Source organism: Echiichthys vipera (genome assembly GCF_963691815.1).
Source record: "Echiichthys vipera genome assembly, chromosome: 18".
In the NCBI taxonomy this organism is placed as follows: Eukaryota; Metazoa; Chordata; class Actinopteri; order Perciformes; family Trachinidae; genus Echiichthys; species Echiichthys vipera.
In genome coordinates this window covers 3,355,910-3,376,014 of record NC_139843.1, presented here as the reverse complement: position 1 = coordinate 3,376,014, position 20,105 = coordinate 3,355,910, and the positions used below count along the sequence as shown (strand labels likewise).

General features: G+C 46.1%; 1 protein-coding gene across 1 annotated transcript; it reads left to right on the top strand.

Moving 5' to 3' along the window:
* Positions 1-1,244: 1,244 nt before the first annotated feature.
* Positions 1,245-19,469, top strand: LOC310961412 (transmembrane protein 150A-like; the record flags this gene model as incomplete). The annotated part of the gene is made up of 7 exons (XM_083933458.1): positions 1,245-1,318; positions 4,108-4,155; positions 5,938-6,024; positions 9,214-9,281; positions 13,114-13,241; positions 17,283-17,460; positions 19,186-19,469. The coding sequence occupies exons 1-7, from the start codon at positions 1,254-1,256 to the stop codon at positions 19,467-19,469; spliced, it is 858 nt and encodes a 285-aa protein (XP_083789584.1). The 5' UTR covers positions 1,245-1,253.
* Between the last annotated feature and the right edge of the window lie 636 nt (positions 19,470-20,105).

The following is a 20,105-nucleotide window of genomic DNA, read 5'->3' as shown; positions in this document are numbered from 1 at the left end:
AACTCCTGCAGGTAGAGCACGAAAAGGTAGAAACTCCTGCGTGAAAAGGTAGAAACTCCTGCAGGTAGAGCGTGGAAAGGTAGAAACTCCTGCAGGTAGAGCGTGGAAAGGGAGAAACTCCTGCCTTTAAAGCGTGAAAAGGAAGAAACTCCTGCAGGTAGAGCGTGGAAAGGTAGAAACTTGTGCATTTAAAGCATGAAAAGGTAGAAACGTGTACAGGTGTTTAATGGTGTTGTGTGTGTGCAGGTGTTTGATGGTGTTGTGTGCGTGTGTGCAGGTGTCTGACGGTGTTGTGTGCGTGTGTGCAGGTGTTTGATGGTGTTGTGTGTGTGTGTGCAGGTGTATGATGGTGTTGTTTCCGTGTGTGCAGGTGTTTGACGGTGTTGTTTGCGTGTGTGCAGGTGTTTGATGGTGTTGTGTGCGTGTGTGCAGGTGTTTGCAGGTGTCTGATGGTGTTGTGTGCGTGTGTGCAGGTGTCTGACGGTGTTGTGTGCGTGTGTGCAGGTGTCCTGAAACTAGAAACACCTGCAGGTAGAGCGTGGAAAGGTAGAAACTTGTGCATTTAAAGCATGAAAAGGTAGAAACGTGTACAGGTGTTTAATGGTGTTGTGTGTGTGCAGGTGTTTGATGGTGTTGTGTGCATGTGTGCAGGTGTTTGATGGTGTTGTGTGCGTGTGTGCAGGTGTCTGACGGTGTTGTGTGCGTGTGTGCAGGTGTTTGATGGTGTTGTGTGTGTGTGTGCAGGTGTATGATGGTGTTGTGTGTGTGTGTGCAGGTGTCTGACGGTGTTGTGTGCGTGTGTGCAGGTGTCTGACGGTGTTGTGTGCGTGTGTGCAGGTGTCTGACGGTGTTGTTTGCGTGTGTGCAGGTGTCTGACGGTGTTGTGTGCGTGTGTGCAGGTGTCTGACGGTGTTGTGTGCGTGTGTGCAGGTGTCTGACGGTGTTGTGTGCAGGTGTGCAGGTGTCTGACGGTGTTGTTTGTGTGTGTGCAGGTGTGTGCAGGTGTCTGACGGTGTTGTGTGCAGGTGTGCAGGTGTCTGACGGTGTTGTGTGCAGGTGTGCAGGTGTCTGACAGAGTTGTGTGCGTGTGTGCAGGTGTCTGATGGTGTTGTGTGCGTGTGTGCAGGTGTCTGATGGTGTTGTGTGCGTGTGTGCAGGTGTTTGATGGTGTTGTGTGTGTGTGCAGGTGTCTGACGGTGTTGTGTGCGTGTGTGCAGGTGTCTGACGGTGTTTGCTCTCTGCAGGTGGTCGTCATGTCGCTGTGGATGATCCTTCCTGTCGGCCTGCCCGTCCTCACCATCACTGGGATATGGGTGGTGTAAGTTCCTCTCCTCTTACTCTGCGTAAAGAAACGTTCGCCTTGTCTTCTTCTGTGCGTGACTGTAGATAAACCAGAGCGCGTGCAGGTCTGTACGTTAGCCCGGGTACAGGGACTGTGCTGTTCTCCCTGCAGCGCTCACGACGACCTCAGCTGGACGTACAAAGTTCATGAATGTAAAACATTTCCCTTTTCTGTAAACAGCCCGCTGTTTATTCTTCGTTTGTGCCGGAGAAGAAGAGTCGTCCTTGGGATTCTGTCTGGTCTGTGCGTCCCTGCGTCTGTTTCACTCACAGCAGTCACGTCTGACAACAGTCCGCAGTGAGAGACTGAGTGTGTTTTTACGGTGGAAATGAGCTTTTTTTTTTAGTGTAATCCAAAACGGAACAAGATTTAAGGGAGTTGAAAACATCCTCTCGTCTGCGTTCTGTCCCCAAAGTCACAGCTGAACACAGAGAAACAACTTTTAGTTTTTTTGCTCCTCAAATCTGAATCAAACTCCCAGGAAGCTGCAGGTCTGCTAAAATACTGTAACTCGTGTTCTTGTATTTAAGGTCCGAGCCCGAGGAGCAGGGAACCCTGATGTTTTCACAAAGATTTTTATTGTTTATTAGATTTTTCCATCGGTAAAGGTCACATTTCAGCCCACACCGTACACGTTATTCAAGTGAAGCGTGACCCCTGCACGTACGGCAGACACCAAACATGACACGCACACCAGCAGGTTTTCCCCGTCGTTTGAACAGATCTGAGTTTTAAAAACAACGTAATTGTTATTTTACCTCTTTGTTAACAATGAAAAAGACGACTAAGGGCGCACTCACCCTGTCCATCCGTAACGTGCCCAGACACGTTTCGTGGCTAAAGTCTGGTTCCTTTGACCAGTGTGAGTGCAACCGTACCACACCTAGGAGCGGCACGCTTGCCGTCCACGGCCCGTTTGGGAGAGGTGGGCTTTAGTAAAGCACGTTTGCACGTGTACGAGCACGAGCGTGTGCACGTGTACGAGCACGAGGCCTACGGCGGTTCTGACGTCATTTCCTGTGCGCCTGTTGGGACGTAGAAAAAAGAAGGAGGAACCATGCGCGGACATTTCAAACAATGGCCTCCTCCCAGCTGGACGTGCCTGGAACACCTCCCTAGGGAGGCGCCCAGGGTTCATCCTTACCAGATGATCCTGAACCACCTCAACTGGCTCCTTTCAACACAAAGGAGCAGCGGCTCTACTCCGAGTTCCTCACGGATGCTGAACTTCTCCCCCTCTCTCTAAGGGAGACTCCAGCCCCCCTCCTGAGGAAACACATTTCAGACGCTTGGACCTGGACCTGGTTCTTTGGGTCCTGACCTGGACCTGGTTCTTTGGGTCCTGACCCAGCTTTCATGACCACAGGTGAGGGTAGGAACCAGGACTGAGCGGTAGATCCAGATCTTTGTCTTCCTCAGCTCTCTTTTGGTCACAACAGTGCGGTAGAGCGACTGCAGCACCGCCCCCGCTGCTCGTGCATCAAAATTGAACCATTAAAAATAAATAAACCTGTATTTTATGAGTCCTCCAGATTCATCAAAGTGCAAATCTCGATCCCTGCAGTAACTTTACTGAATACATTCATTATTATTATTATTATGAGTCTTGTTTAACTCCACTGTGAGCAGAATCATTTAAACAAAAGTAACTGTTTCAGGTAAATGACTCTCTAATGAGAGGCTGCACGAACTCCTCACACACACTTCTGCTGATGTTTAGGATGTTGAGACGAGACGTGAAGTTTATTTCAGGAGAGTTTCTTCCTTTCTCTCCTCGGTGTGAGCGGATCGTTCCCTATTGTGAGAAACGTTTGACACCTTTGTGAGAGGTTTCCACGGCGCGTCCCCACAGCTTTGCCTTCCGTCCTGTCGCCCCCCTCCTTCTGTCTTTCAGACACGTCGACACCCGTCTGCTCGGGCCTTTGCTGGGGAGTTAAAGGGCGCACTCCCACTGTGCGTCCGTCCCGTGCCCCGTGCTTTAGGGTCCTTGTCCCCCCTCCAGGCCCGTTTGTACTCACACTACCTGGGCCTTGGAGAATGCTTCTTGCTGCCTATACGTCATCACGCCGTAACACGTCACACGCATTGATGACGTCATGGCGATGCGTGGCTTTGTTTCCAGATCTTTCCGTAGACCTCGGAGGTTTTGTGCGTCTTGTCGACTGTTTTTGAATCTTTTCATCGACCAAATCTGCAGTAAACACTCCACCTCCGCATCACACCAACGTGAACCTTTCACCGCCATTGTTTCAAATGTCCGCGCATGGTCCCTCCTTCTTTTTTCTACGTCCCAACAGGCGCACAGGAAATGACCTCAGAACCGCCGTAGGCCTCGTGCTCGTACACGTGCGCACGCTCGTGCTCGTACATGTGCAAACATGCTGGGGCAGGGTACGGATGGACAGTGTGAGTGCGCCCTAAGACGCAGAAACAAAAGCTGAAGTGAAGAGAGCTCCTCTGGCGTCACAGTGCAGGTTAAAATACAGCCAGCAGCTTCTGCGTGCACGTACAGCGAGCACGTGCCGCCTCAGTGAGTGAAAGCAACAGTGATGTAATTCATGTGACGCAGGTGCTGTTAGTGAGAGCGTATGTGCCACTGCAGGGCGTTACTCTGGTGATCTGTGACGCGTTTTTAAAAGTGGGGTAGCTGATTTATCCGTGGTTAAACGGTAGTAAATAATCTGCAGCTGCTGTTGTATGAAAGTTATATCCAAGTTATTTATTTCACGTCTTCACTTCTGATTCTTCTCTCTTTAACTTCACAGGTACGCCATGTCCCTGTACAACCAGCACGTCTGCCCGGTGCACAACTGGTACAGCATGCACACACACACACACACACACACACACACACACACACACACGCACACACACACGCTGCTTTATGATGTCAGTACAGTACTAAAACTTCTCAGCTGCAGTGGCGTGCACAGACTTTTTAAAGTGCAGGGGCGAAAAGGGAAAAAAAGGGCACATATAGCACGTCCTCGCCACTGAAGAGCGCACTTTAACACATGTTTCGGCTCCTAGAGGACACTTTAGCACACGTTTTGGCTCCTAGGGGACACTTTAGCACATGTTGTGGCTCCTAGGTGACACTTTAACACATGTTTTGGCTCCCAGAGGGCACTTTAACACATGTTTTGACTCCTAGAGGGCACTTTGGCACAGGTTTTGGTGCCTAGAGGGCACTTTAGCACACATTTTGGCTCCTAGAGGACACTTTAGTACATGTTTTAGCTCCTAGAGGGCACTTGAACACACGTTTTGGCTCTTAGAGGACACTTTAGCACATGTTTTGGCTTAAAAACATTAAAAGCATTAGAAATGAGCTCCATTGGCCCTTAACCTCACCATGATTAACTCAAACGTGGTGATGCACGAGCTGCAGAGACATAAAGAAGATAAAGAGCTGCAGGAAAGACAGAGACAAGAGTAAACTCAAGTGTGCGAATGCAAACAGACTGAAATGTTAGGTAGAGGAATCCACACTGCAGCTGCTTTCATCTGTAACGTCCACTCACGTCTGTGGTGTGTGAGACCTATAGCTGGTTATTACAGTAGCTCCCCGGCGGGTACAGAGGACGCAAATACACCTAAAGTACATGAATAACAGTTCTGTTCATCAGCAGGAAGACATCACTCAGTCTCTGCGAAACACCTGCGTAACCCGGGGCAACCTGTGCAAACAACACACGCATATTTGAGACCGACTGTTATTTGAGACCTTTCACCTACAAATGTTCAGGGTTAATTTTCGACAGGTGTTTGCGTAGATCGCGAGTCTTGGAGCTGAAACATTAACGCGGTTTTTACACATTTGCTCACTTTAGATTCATTATGCACCGTTCAGGAGGTTTAAAAAAACAAAACAGCTGAACTTTGAACTTTTAAAATGAGTTTTAGAGATTCCAGTTTTGATTTTACAGCGTTGGAGGCTGAAAGGGAGAGTTTGGATGTGTTTGAAGTGTGATTGTGAGTGAGATGAGATGTTCAGATCAGCCATTTTTTCATTAGAGGAGTTTGACAGTTGAGTTTGACAGTTAGCGTTAGCCGTTAGCGTTAGCCGCTCCAGCTAAGTGCAGATATAAGTGATGTTAGCATCAAGGAGCAGTGTAGCCATGTGGGCGTGCGTTTGAATGGCGTTCCTCTCCTTTCTCTCAGTCCATGGAGTGAATGCTCGGCCTATAGTGACTCTGGTTGTTGCCCGTCTCCGCTCACTCAGCTGCTGGGACAAAGAACGCCCCCTTCACTGAGGCTCCCAAGCAGCTGCACGATTGGCTAACTCCATTTCACCCAGTGCCAGCCTACAGTAGCTGCACCCAACAACAGGCCACCCTGGCAACCAGCAACGCCCAACGCTATTGGCTGCTACCATGGAAACACAATTATTTAGGCGTCTAAAGTGTTAACTGCTGACTCTGTTGATGCATCCGTCTGCTTCTCCAGACGACGGGTTTCACAGCGACTGTGGATCAGAACCTCATTCAACCACACTTCCAAACTCTCCCTCTGAAAACTGTGCTTTTAAAACCTCTTTATCCTCCAGCGTCTGCAGCCTGACAGTGTTTGCACGTCCCCGTGTGTGTTCGCAGGCTTTATAATGAGTCGTGTGAGGAGCCGCTCCCGCTGCAGAGGGGTCCGGTCCTGTGCTGCACCCTGGACAACATCCCACTCATCAGGTGAGTGATGCCACCTCTGCAGGAACGTCCGTCACTCTGCAAGTGTCACGCAAAGGGATGTGCAGTGAACCCGGCCGTGGCACGTTGTTGACGTGGAGTCGTGCGGTTTCCTGAAGCCGCAGCGGTAAACCGAGGACGGAAACTGTCCGGGGCTCCTCTTCCACTCTCTCAATAACAATAATAATAATTATAATAATAGGATTCAAGCACGACTGTGCGTGATGTGACCGCCGGTGTCAGACGATGGGAAACAGCAGCCTGCCTCTCTGTGGTCTGTGGTTTCCCCCAGTCACTCTCACGTCCTCTCTTCTAAGCACTCGCTTTGTTTACGCTCTTTTATAAAGTTTACTTTTATTCAAACACTGAACCCAAAAACAAGAGCATGTCGGCGCACGTTAGGTTTTGTTTGGCGTGTAAAACCTGTGATTACTGAGAAAACCTCCGGCATGATTCATGGACAAGATGTGAAACACAAGACGTTTAAGTGTTTGCAACAGAACGTTTATCGATCTGGATCTGTTGGATATTGTGCACAAATCTAAAATCTCTTCACCGCTACAGCAGGGGGGTCAAACTCAGGCCTGTGGGCCAAATCTGGCCCGCGGTGTAATTATATTTGGCCCGCAAGATCATATCAAGGTTGTGTGAGAGCTGGCCCGTGAGTATAAAGCACATCCACGTCTACTTTTCTGTTCACACACATGAGCATCCATGCTACCAGTCTCTGCAGACACACTGAATCCACCCCTCCCCAAAAACGCCCCAAAGAAAGATGGAGGACAGGAGCTTTCAGCAGATGATCTGTGTCTGAAGGTAAAGAGCATTTTTTTAGTAAAGAAAGATGAAAACACCACCAAAAAGTGATGTAACAACTAAAAACGAACGCAAAACACCACAAAAAGATGACAAAATTACTAAAAACAGGTGAAAACAGACACAAAACACCCCAAAAACGACCCAAAGAAAGATGGAGGACAGGATCTTTCAGCAGATGATCTGTGTGTGAAGGTAAAGAGCTGTTTGTCACCGTGGCTGTGACCAAAGAATCAAACACAAGAAACCCCACAACAAGAACAAGGAGCTGCACTGGAAAGCTTCAACGTTACACATCTGGAGAGAAAGGACACATGCACATTTGCAGTCTTGAGTCTTGAGTTTGGCCCGAAACTTTGTCCCAGTTTTTAAATTTGACCCACTGTGAGTTTGACATCTCTGCTGTACACAAAGAAAACAACATCAATCTAATAAACTAGGAGACAATTGTATCCTCTTCTCACATCACATCAGTCTATATACACTATTTAACTGTGACAGAATAGGTTTAACTTCTTCTCTTTATCGTTATGTCCATGAGTGTCAGTCAGTGTTTGTGCACACGTTTTAAAACCAGCCGCAGAATTTGCCCTCTAATAAGAGACGACATTGAAGCTCATGCATCTTTTAATGGTCATGAAAGCTGGGTCAGGACCCAAAGAACCAGGTCGCGGGTCCAAGCATGTGAAATGTGTTTCCTCAGGAGGGGGTCTGGAGTCTCCCTTAGAGAGAGGGGGAGAAGTTCAGCATCCGTGAGGAACTCGGAGTAGAGCCGCTGCTCCTTTGTGTTGAAAGGAGCCAGTTGAGGTGGTTCAGGATCATCTGGTAAGGATGAACCCTGGGCGCCTCCCTAGGGAGGTGTTCCAGGCACGTCCAGCTGGGAGGAGGCCTCGGGGAAGACCCAGGACCAGGTGGAGAGATTAGATCTCCACACTGGCCTGGGAACGCCTCAGGATCCCCCAGTTAGAGCTGGTTAATGTGGCCCGGGAAAGGGAAGTTTGGGGTCCCCTGCTAAAGCTGCTGCCCCCGAGACCCGACCCCGGATAAGAGGCTGAAGATGAGATGAGATGTTTTTACCGTAACTTGCTTCTCAAATATACCCTGCTGGTTTTATTTGTACTTGTTTTAAGTGTATTGGTTTTTATTGCGTTGTGTAACGTGTCTTTGCTCAAAGCGCTATACAAATATATATATATTATTATAATTTTGTGAACCCCGTCATATCTTCTTTTCCATGATCAGAGCTGTCAAACTTATATTTGCTCATATTTGAAAAGAAAAGTCAGACGTAGGTTAAGTCAATAGACATGAATGTCATGTACATGTGAGGTAGAAACCTCTGCGGGCTATCGGAGAACCTCACCTAAAAGCACAGACTCTGCACGACTAAAGCTCCGGCGCCCACATTACTCCGGTGTTTCTGAGACGTTTGAACTCTTCTACCTGCAGCTGCAGAGTTTAGAGATGAGCCCGCACTCGCCCGACCGGGGGGGGGGGGGGGGGGGTCGACCTCTTCACCCCGACAGGAAGAAGAGCTTTTGTTGTGCGCGGCGGATCCTTCGGCGCTCTTTGAAACGTCTCCACACTGAGTCACAAAATGTAAACAAGAAATGTTTCTTTTTCCCCAAAACCAGCACAAAAAGATGCAAAATGAGTAAAAATAGATGCAAAACAGTAACAAAAAGATGCAAAATGACTAAAAAATTGATGCAAAACCACCACAAAAGATGCAAAATGACAAAAATTTGATGCAAAACCACCTCAAAAAGATGCAAAATGACTAAAAATTGATGCAAAACCGCCACAAAAAGATGCAAAATGACTAAAAATAGATGCAAAACAGTAACAAAAAGATGCAAAATGACTAAAAAATTGATGCAAAACCACCACAAAAGATGCAAAATGACTGAAAATGACCACCAACACCAACTGCACTCGCCCGACCGGGGGGAGGGGGGTCGACCTCTTCACCCCGACAGGAAGAAGAGCTTTTGTTGTGTGCGGCGGATCCTTCTGCGCTCTTTGAAACAAAAAATGTAAACAAGAAATGTTTCTTTTTCCCCTCCCTGCGTACAGTTACCCCCAGACTGAGGAGCAGATAGAGATGTGTGTCGTTCGATGCGTTTCCCTTTTATAGACACGTCTTCTCTGTTAATACTATGATGTTTGTGATACCACGGAGTACACAACGACACAACGACACAAACACGGTCACGCTGCTTCTTCCTGACTCGTTCTGAGAAAGAGCAGTAAAATGAACCAGCGCGGAGGAACGTAGAGGTCACAGATCTGCTCTGAACTCTTGATTGAACTCTGGCCCACACTAACAAACTAACTGACTAACTCCCCGTCCTCTCCTCTCTGTTTTTATTGCAGTAAATGTGGAACGCTGCCCCCTGAAAGCTGCTTTTTCAGCCTCATATGCAGCACCGGGTCCTTCATGGGTAAGTCTGTGTGTCCGCAGCACACACACACACACACACACACACACACGAGGCTCTGTGCACTCGGGCTTGTTTTCTCAGCTGCAGCACCTCCAGCTGAGTTTCTGCTCTCCAGGATCCACTGGCAGGTCCAGGACACACACACACACACACACACACACACACACACACACACACACACACACACACACACACACACACACAGGCACACACACACACACACACACACACACACACACACACACACACACACACACACACACACACACACACACACACACACACACACACAGACACACACACACGCACACACACACACACACACCCTGTCTGAAGGGAACATTCACACGATGGATTTCTATGACTGCATGACAGAGAGGAGAGCGTGTGCATGGCGGCACATGTTGACATTCGTCCTCTGTTTGCTTTATAAAACTTTCTAAGGATTTACGCTCCTGGGGCCGTACTCCTAAAGACTCTCAGTGCAGAGGGTCGCTCCTCGTGGCCAAACTCTTAGAATCGTGATGTTTTCTTAGAGTTTCCCCTAAAAGTGAAGATCCGGGTAAAGATCAAAGCTGTTCCTAAAGACTCTGAGCTCTGAAGGTGAGATCTGTGAAGAGCAGGGACGAGGACTTTGAAGGAGTTCCCTAAGCAATTCAATTCAATTCAATTCAATTTTATTTATAGTGTCAAATCATAACCAAAGTTATCTCAGGACACTATACAGAGTAGGTAAAGACCCAACAATTCCCCCGTAGAGTACAGTGGCAACGAAAACCTTCCCTATAACAGGCAGGAACGTTGGACAGACCCAGCTCTGTGGAGGACGCACATCTGTCTGCACCGGAGAGAGAGAGAGAGAGAAACACAAAGATAGACAAAAGACAGAGAGACTGACACACTTCCAGAGATGCAAGCAGCCAGCGAGTAACAGTAACTATAACAATATCTATAGTAATGTGAACATGACCCACATGTTATGGCAGTCTGCATAGCAGAACAGCAGGAACACGCACATCCAAGGTGACAGAACATGAAAATGAAAATAATTATGACAAAATGATGAGTAGGGGCAATAGCAGCTACGATACAGCAAGACATACCACTGATGGTGTTTTTATGGCTACAGATTTTATAATTTATAAAAGTAGTGACAGAATAAATGACTAATAGTTATTGAAGTAGCAGGAAGCGTCAGTAGGCACCACCACGATCAGCAGAGACCTGCACACAGGACCAGGGCAGCAGGCATCACCACCATCAGCAGGGACCAGCACACAGGACCACGGCAGCAAGCACCACCACGATCAGCAGAGACCAACAATCAGGTCCACAGCAGCAGGCACTAGGACAAAATGGCGGACGGAAGAGGCCGGAGAGAGATGGTCTCCAAACACTGGATGACACTGAGTTAATGAAACTCTGCAGAGTGGATCGTGCAGGACTCATGTTTGTGGTTGATCTCATTAGAGATGCACTTACTTCTCCAACCCAACGCCACAATAATGCAACACCACCCGAAATGAAAGTCATCCCAACACTGAGGTGTTTGGCAACGATGCAGGGGTGATGACTCGGGTCTGTCCCAACCCTCCATCAGCAGCGTCATCACCCAAACACTGACAGCACTGTCACAACCTTCCTTTGCCGTTGTCCGTCCATCCTTTGCCCGTTTTCACCAAAAGTATATGTTTTATCTAGCTTTTAGGATCGACCAATCACAGCTTTTGAAATGATGACTCATCCCTAGCTACGGGGTCGACCACGCCTCCTCACTAAGAGAGAAGTTTCTGTCCGTTCCTGCTCAGAGTTCTCTGAGAATGTTCTGGATGCAAAACCACCACAAAAAGAAGCAAAATGACTAAAAATAGATGCAAAACCAGCACAAAAAGATGCAAAATGACTGAAAATAGATGCAAAACCACCACAAAAAGATGCAAAATGACTAAAAATAGATGCAAAACCACCACAAAAAGATGCAAAATGACTAAAAATAGATGCAAAACCACCACAAAAAGATTCAAAATGACTAAAAATAGATGCAAAACCAGCACAAAAAGATGCAAAATGACTAAAAATAGATGCAAAACACCACAAAAAGATGCAAAATGACTAAAAATAGATGCAAAACCACCACAAAAAGATACAAAATGACTAAAAAATAGATGCTAGAACTGTGACTCCATGAGCTGAGGTGTCAGACACAGCTCTGTGGTGGCACAGAGCTTTGGGTTCATCCATGTTCCAGTCTCTGGACCCGCAGGATCTCTGTGTTTGAGATTTCACCAGCAGCTTTAACGTTTGCGTTTTTTACATTTTTTTAGGACCTAATCATCTTTTTCCCTCTTGCTTTTAAAAGGACTCTCAGATAATGGAGTTTTCCTCACACAGATGTGTTTGTTTGAACAGCGCCGTGTGACCTTTGATGTGTTTTTGGAGGAACTGTTTGGAGTTTGGAATAAAGTGCTGCTGATCACGTAGGCTCACCTCTGCACGGCACGCTGCTGCACACAGCACAAGACCTCCTGCAGCACACTGAGGAGAAACTCTATTCAGACGTGACTGAAGCAACGCAGCAGAAGAGGAGATGAAACTACGGATGTTCTTCACACAAACATTTAAGGGCGCACTCCCACTGTGCCTCCGTACCGTGCCCGAGCACGTTCCACGGCTAAAGTCTGGTTCCTTTGACCAGTGTGAGTGCAACTGTACCGCGCCTAGGAGCGGTACGCTTGCCGTCCACGGCCCGTCTGAGAGAGGTGGGCTTTAGTAAAGCACGTTTGCACGTGTACGAGCACGAGCGTGCGCACGTGTACGAGCACGAGGCCTACGGCGGCTCTGAGGTCATTTCCTGTGCGCCTGTTGGGACGTAGAAAAAAGAAGGAGGGACCATGCGCGGACATTTCAAACAATGGCGGTGAAAGGTTCACGTTGGTGTGATGCTGAGGTGGAGTGTTTACTGCAGATCTGGTCGGTGAAAAGATTAAAAAACAGTCGACAAGACGCACAAAAACTCCGAGGTCTACGGAAAGATCTGGAAACAAAGCCACGCATCGCCATGACGTCATCAATGCGTGTGACGTGTTACGGCGTGATGACGTATAGGCAGCAAGAAGCATTCTCCGAGGCCCAAGTAGTGTGAGTACAAACGGGCCTGGAGGGGGGGACAAGGACCCTAAAGCACGGGGCACGGGACGGAGGCACAGTGGGAGGGTGCCCTCAGTGTCACCTGTTCAGTTTACCGACTCATCTTATTTGAAATATATTGAGACATTGATGAACCTCAGAGGAAGAACCTGAGGACTCTGATGATCCTCCGTCTCGATCCTCTCAGCTGTGAAGGAGAGCTGGTGTGTGTACAACAAAGTACTCACACACACACTCACCGACTGCAACACGTAGTTAAAGATCATATATGTAGAATTTACAGAAAACTAAAAAAACTTAAATGAATGGGAAAAATACTGATACTTGAGATGATGATGATGTTGACCCAACTGCTCTTTCGGTCTTGGATTAGTCAATTAAACCTTTTTACATGTAAGTGTAAATAACTGGACTTCCTTAGCTCACTTAACTCTCAGTTTTAAGGCAGACAGGTAACTAGTTCTTTCTAAGTTGAGCCAACAAAGTCATTTTTACAGTTTAACAACAACGGGAAGATTCAAAAGAGCCAAAATGAACACATTAGATCTCTCTCTCTCTCTCTCTCTCTCTCTCTCTCTCTCTCTCTCTCTCTCTCTCTCTCTCTCTCTCTCTCTCTCTCTCTCTCTCTCTCTCTCTCTCTCTCTCTCTCTCTCTCTCTCTCTCTCTCTGTCCGTGTGCTCTGCAGTGATGCTGATCGGCCTGCTGCGTTACGCTCACGTCATAGAGAAGCACCAGAACTGCGTCCTGAACACGGCCGGCCTCTCCACCGCCTGGATCTGCGCCGCCGGCCTCCTCATGGTGGGGAACTTCCAGGTAACCGCTGACAGACAGGCCGAGAACACGTCACACAACACACGACCGAGCGAGCGAATGAATGTCGTGCTGCAGTTTCACAGGTTACGTCATTTCTTACATGAGTTAAGTCACGCGGGGAGATTGTTATCTGGCTGTTTGAGGTTTCCACGGCGATGGTGGACCTCGTGTTTGACCCGTTCAGCGGAGGAGAGCAGGTGTCGTCCACTCACAGTCAGCGGGTCACACGGGGCCTTTATCCTTAAACACGCTTTTAAAACGTATTAAAGTACCACTCGAATGTGCTGCTTTATTCTCACGCAGAGACTTCCACGCCGTCGTGACCTCGCCAGTTAGATAAGAGGGGGTTTGTAGGTCGCTGTCATGGCAACGGAGAGCAGAGGGTCTGTGTGTGTGGACGAGACGCGTCTTTAACGCTGAGATAATGGAGCGAACCTGTGGAGCAGCTCTCAGTCAATCACCTGTGTGTCTGCTGTCACAGCTGGACTCTGTCTGTCTGTCTGCAAGGAAGACGGACGGACGGACAGAGATGAAGAAAGACAGACAGAAAGAAAGACAGACGGACAGACAGAAAGACAGACAGACAGAGATAAGGAAAGACAGACAGACAGACGGAGATAAAGAAAGACAGACAGACAGACGGACAGAGATAAGGAAAGACAGACAGACAGACAGACAGAAATAAGGAAAGACAGACAGAGATAAAGACAGAGGGATAGAAAGTTTACAGTTGTTTCATGTCTCTTTGCGGTTGTTTTGTGTGTCTTTGTAGTTGTTTTGTGTCTCTTTGTAGTTGTTTTGTGTCTCTTTGTAGTTGTTTTGTGTCTCTTTGTAGTTGTTTTGTGTCTCTTTATAGTTGTTTTGTGTCTCTTTGTAGTTGTTGTGTGTCTCTTTGTAGTTGTTTTGTGTCTCTTTGTAGTTGTTTTGTGTCTCTTTGCGGTTGTTATGTGTCTCTTTGTAGTTGTTTTGTGTCTCTTTGAAGTTGTTTTGTTTGTCTTTGTAGTTGTTTTGTGTGTCTTTGTAGTTGTTTCATGTCTCTTTGCGGTTGTTTGTGTCTCTTTGCGGTCGTTTTGTGTCTCTTTGTAGTTGTTTTGTGTCTCTTTGTAGTCGTTTTGTGTGTCTTTGTGGACGTTCTATGCTCTTTCCTGTAAGTAGGCCCTGTCCTAAAACCGTCTGTTTTCAGAAGCTGCTGTTTTCAGTATGTGTTGAGATGAAGACGTGTGACTGTAGAGAGGAGCCCCAGATCGTGTGCGTACATGTACGAGACATACTGAACATACGTGAACACACCTGCACGCGTCCACCTGAACATGGGGCCGTGCGTCAGGAATGTATTACAGAAACACTATTCACTGCACTGCTTTCACATATGTGCTGGTTATTATGCAGACTTTGTTATAGTTGAATTAAATCATAATTATTAACACTAATAATACATTTAATGAATATTTTTTTAACAAACAAAACATATAATCACCTCGATCTCATCTGGTTTGCCAGTAATACGTTATTTCTCAGTCCTGAGTGTGAGATCTTTTGTCAATTTATAGTTGTTTTGTGTCTTTTTGTAGTTGTTTTGTGTCTCTTTGTAGTTGTTTTGTGTCTCTTTACAGTTGTTTTGTGTCTCTTTACAGTTGTTTTGTGTCAATTTATAGTTGTTTTGTGTCTCTTTGTAGTTGTTTTGTGTCTCTTTGTAGTTGTTTTGTGTCTCTTTGTAGTTGTTTTGTGTCTCTTTGTAGTTGTTTTGTGTCTCTTTGTAGTTGTTTTGTGTCTCTTTGTAGTTGTTTTTGTCTCTTTGTAGTTGTTTTGTGTCTCTTTACAGTTGTTTTGTGTCTCTTTACAGTTGTTTTGTGTCAATTTATAGTTGTTTTGTGTCTCTTTGTAGTTGTTTTGTGTCTCTTTACAGTTGTTTTGTGTCATTTTATAGTTGTTTTGTGTCTCTTTGAAGTTGTTTCATGTCTCTTTATTGCTGTTTCGTGTTTTTTTTGTAGTTGTTTTGTGTCTCTTTGTAGCTGTTTTGTGTCCCTTTTTGGCTGCTTCATTTCTCTTTATTGTTGTTTTGTGTGTCATTGTAGTTGTTTTTTGTCTCTTTACAGTTGTTTTGTGTCTCTTCATGTTCAGTATGTGTTTCTGCGAGTGACATCTTGCAGGTGAGGGTCAGGCAGGCCCGTTAGTTATCCATTCATGGCTGAACAGCGGCCCAACACGAATGGATCCACAGCTCATTTTTGGTCCTGACCCGAACGTTGGGAAACACAATTAGACGTGTGTGTGTGTGTGTGTGTGTGTGTGTGTGTGTGTGTGTGTGTGTGTGTGTCAGATTCCTCCCGCTCTGTCTGCACATGTCTGGACCCTCTAATCATATTTCGGGGGGCTCACACACACACACACACACACACACACACACACACACACACACACAGCACAGGGTCCTTCATCGTGGTGGTGGAGGTTAAGGGTGGTCCTCCTCCTGTCCTGTGATTGGCTGCAGGGGCCCTCCTCCCCCGTCAGCGCTCCACCTTACGTAACGAACCTCCGTGTTTCCCCTCAGAGTAAACATGGCAGCAGCGCTCGAGGAGGTGATGTAGTGTGTGAATGTAGCTGTGTCCATCTGCTGAGCGATTAAACACACACACACACACACACACACACACACACACACAGACACACACACACACACACACAGGAGAAGCTGTTTACGTCTCAGAGATGAAATGTTGATGTTGAACTGGAGTTTCTGGAAGTCGTGAAGTGTTTCATATCAAGTTTGTCTCATTCACTCGTCCACCTTTAAAACCTCTCTAACGTCGTTCCTTCAAGTGATTGTGAAGCTGCTTAAATCTTATTGTTCCACACTGTGACACTTTTATATTCTGTTTCACGCTCTGCAACTGTCTTTGTTATCAAGTCAGAAAATACTGATCACAGTTTCCCAGAGTCCAGTCTTCAGGTCGCTTCTCTCCGACCATCAGACGTTCACTTTACATCAAATAAACCAGAGAAACGCAGTAAATCTTCACATTGTTGAAGCTGAAACCAAAGAAGCAGCACGTTTGCTTAATACATCACTTCGAGGATTGATCAAAATGACCAAAAATAGATGCAAAACCACCACAAAAAGATGCAAAATGACTAAAAATAGATGCAAAACCACCACAAAAAGATGCAAAAGGACTAAAAATAGATGCAAAACCACCACAAAAAGATGCAAAAGGACTAAAAATAGATGCAAAACCATCATAAAAGATGCAAAATGACTAAAAATAGATGCAAAACCACCACAAAAAGATGCAACATGACTTTCTTTCCTAGAAAGTCGTGGGTGGTTCGTGTGGAACGAGAAACTCAAAGACATAACGAGCTGTCATGTCTCTGTGTCTCTGTGTCTCTGCCCTGTAATTACACAGCCTCAACAGCTGTGATGGCTCCCACAATGCACCTCTGTCGCCCATTATCGCACCAGCTGCTGCTGGTGTAGGATATAGGAAGGAAAGAAGGATGGAGGGAAGGAAAGAAGGATGAAGGAAAGGAAAGGAGGATGAAGGAAAGAAGGGTGTAGCGAAGTAAAGAAGGATGTAGGGAAGGAAAGAAGAATGTAAAAAGGAAAGAAGAATGTAGAAAGGAAAGAAGGATGCATGGAGGGAAAGAAGTGTGCGTGCGTGTGCGCGTGTGCGCGTGTGTGTGTGTGTGTGTGTGTGTGTGTGTGTGTGTGTGTGTGTGTGTGTGTGTGTGTGTGTGTGTGTGTGTGTGTGTGTGTGTGTGTGTGTGTGTGTGTGTGTGTGTGTGTGTGAGACCTGGTGTCATCACAGTCTCTTGTGTCCTGTAACAGCGATTACCCAGAGTGCCGCTGTCAGGTCACTGTGACTCTGCCCGTGTGCAGCGATGACGCTCGGACGGTTTAGATTCAGAGGTTTCATGTTTTTAACGAGGTGTGTGAAAGAGCATCGGCTCCAATCATCACGCTGAGACCTACGTGATACACCAACAGCGACCGGTTCGATGCCTGCGCGGGGTTAAAAGTCTTTTGTGTTTATTTCTCAGGTGGATTTTGCCAAAGTGCTTCACTACGTCGGAGCCGGGGTGGCGTTCCCCTCCAGCATGCTGTTTGTGTGCCTGCAGTCGGCTCTGACCTACAGACTGGCCAAGACCCAGGAGGAGTACCGCGTGGCTCACCTGCGCGTGGGCATGGCCCTGCTGGCACTGGTCGCCCTGGTGCTCAGTATCCTGCAACATCAGGCTTTTTCTGTGTTTCTACTTCGCTGTTGTAGAACAAAAACATGAAAATTTCGTTAAATATTTAAGGTATTTTTTCCCATCTCTTGTGTTTTGAGCTGTGAGATCAGATTAATTATATTACAGATTAAAGAATAAAACATTATAGATGGAAATGAGTTTTCAGAGATGCTAAATGACCTTGAACGTACACAAAAACACACGGAATCTACATAAACGTACAGGATGATGAAAATAGATGCAAAACCACCACAATAACATGTAAAAATCTATTAAAGCCGCTAGAAAGAGACGCAAAAAACACAAAATGACAGTTTACCACCACAAAAAGATGCAAAATGACTGAAAATAGATGCAAAACCACCATAAAAAGATGCAAATTGACTAAAAATAGATGCAAAACCAACACAAAGATGCAAAATGACTAAAAATAGATGCAAAACCACCACAAAAACATGGAAAATGACTAAAAATAGATGTAAAATGACCACAAATAGATGCAAAATGACTTAAAATAGATGCAAAACCACCACAAAAAGATGCAAAATGTCTAAAAATAGATGCAAAACCACCACAAAAAGATGCAAAATGACTAAAAATAGATGCAAATCCACCACAAAAAGATGCAAAATGACTAAAAATAGATGCAAAACCTCCACAAAAAGATGCAAAATGACTAAAAATAGATGCAAAACCACCACAAAAAGATGCAAAATGTCTAAAAATAGATGCAAAACCACCACAAAAAGATGCAAAATGACTAAAAATTGATGCAAAACCATCACAAAAAGATGCAAAATGACTAAAAATAAATGCAAAACCATCACAAAAAGATGCAAAATGACTAAAAATAGATGCAAAACCACCACAAAAAGATGCAAAATGTCTAAAAATAGATGCAAAACCACCACAAAAAGATGCAAAATGACTAAAAATAGATGCAAATCCACCACAAAAAGATGCAAAATGACTAAAAATAGATGCAAAACCACCACAAAAAGATGCAAAATGACTAAAAATAGATGCAAAACCACCACAAAAAGATGCAAAATGACTAAAAATAGATGCAAAACCACCACAAAAAGATGCAAAATGACTAAAAATAGATGCAAAACCACCACAAAAAGATGCAAAATGACTAAAAATAGATGCAAAACCGCCACAAAAAGATGCAAAATGACTAAAAATAGATGCAAAACCACCACCAAAAGATGCAAAATGACTAAAAATAGATGCAAAACCTCCACAAAAAGATGCAAAATGACTAAAAATAGATGCAAAACCACCACAAAAAGATGCAAAATGACTAGAAATAGATGCAAAACCACCACAAAAAGATGCAAAATGACTAAAAATAGATGCAAAACCACCACAAAAAGATGCAAAATGACTAAAAATAGATGCAAAACCACCACAAAAAGATGCAAAATGTCTAAAAATAGATGCAAAACCACCACAAAAAGATGCAAAATGACTAGAAATAGATGCAAAACCAGCACTAAAACGTACAAAATGTGTGTTTCCTTTCATGTTAGTTGCGTTACGTCGCCCCCTGCTGGGGAGAAAACACTCTCACACCCTCTGGACTTAAAATAAATCTCTCTACATGTTTTATTTATTAGACTTCTTCCAGTATTTCATCCATAAAGACGTCAGATCTGCAGCGTGTGGACGTCTGGGTCCGTTGTCCTCCTTAACCTTTGACCCCCAGGCGGAGTTTTCTTCTGCCAGGAGAGCTTCACCCTGCAGCACGCCTCCGCCATCTTCGAGTGGGTCTACTGCATGCTCATCATGCTCTTCCACGGGACGTTTGCCTTCGAGTTCGGCGGCATGTCGGGGGACACGCTGATGGTGCTGTCCAGAGGAGGAGGAGGGGGAGCACTGCGGAGCTTCCTCACCTCTGGACACAAGGCCGAGGCGGGCAGCGTGGGAGTGGGCGGTGGCGGCGGCGGCTCCAACAACCACCACCAGCCAGAGAGCTTATCGATGCTGTAACCAGGCTGCTGACGAGCTCTGGAGGTCAAAGGGCGACACACACACACACACACACACACGTGGTCAACTGGAAACTGCGTCACATCAAAGATGGACGGACGGACAGACTTTTATCCTGCTTTGCTAAAACACTGCACAATATCACAAGTGCCTTTGTGAACGCTGGACGAGACGCACACGTGCTAACAAACACACACACACACACACACACACACACACACACACGCAGTCCTTGCTGATTGTTTCAGTCCCTCTGCGTTCTCTGCTGAAGGGGTCTTTCCTCAGGCTGGACGTCCTGAAAGAGCCTCAGCTGCAGTGGCGACGGTTCGTTTGAGTGTTTAGACGTTCGGACACCGAGCGCCGTGTTGTTGTTTTGTAACTCAGGAAGTTCCCGTTACATAATCAGCTTCTTTTTCCCAAAGATGTTTGACAATAGACGACCAAATGTGACCGTGTGCCAGGAATAACATGTTTAACCCTCTGAGACCCGACATGGACACGCTTTTGTTTGTTTAGGGGGAACAGGAGCTTCAGGGGGACGCCACAGAGCAGCGGCGAACATCATAACTGGTCCTAAAACACTACGATGGAAGTATTTGATGCCCATTTGCATGCAGTGCTGTTGTTGTAGCAGTT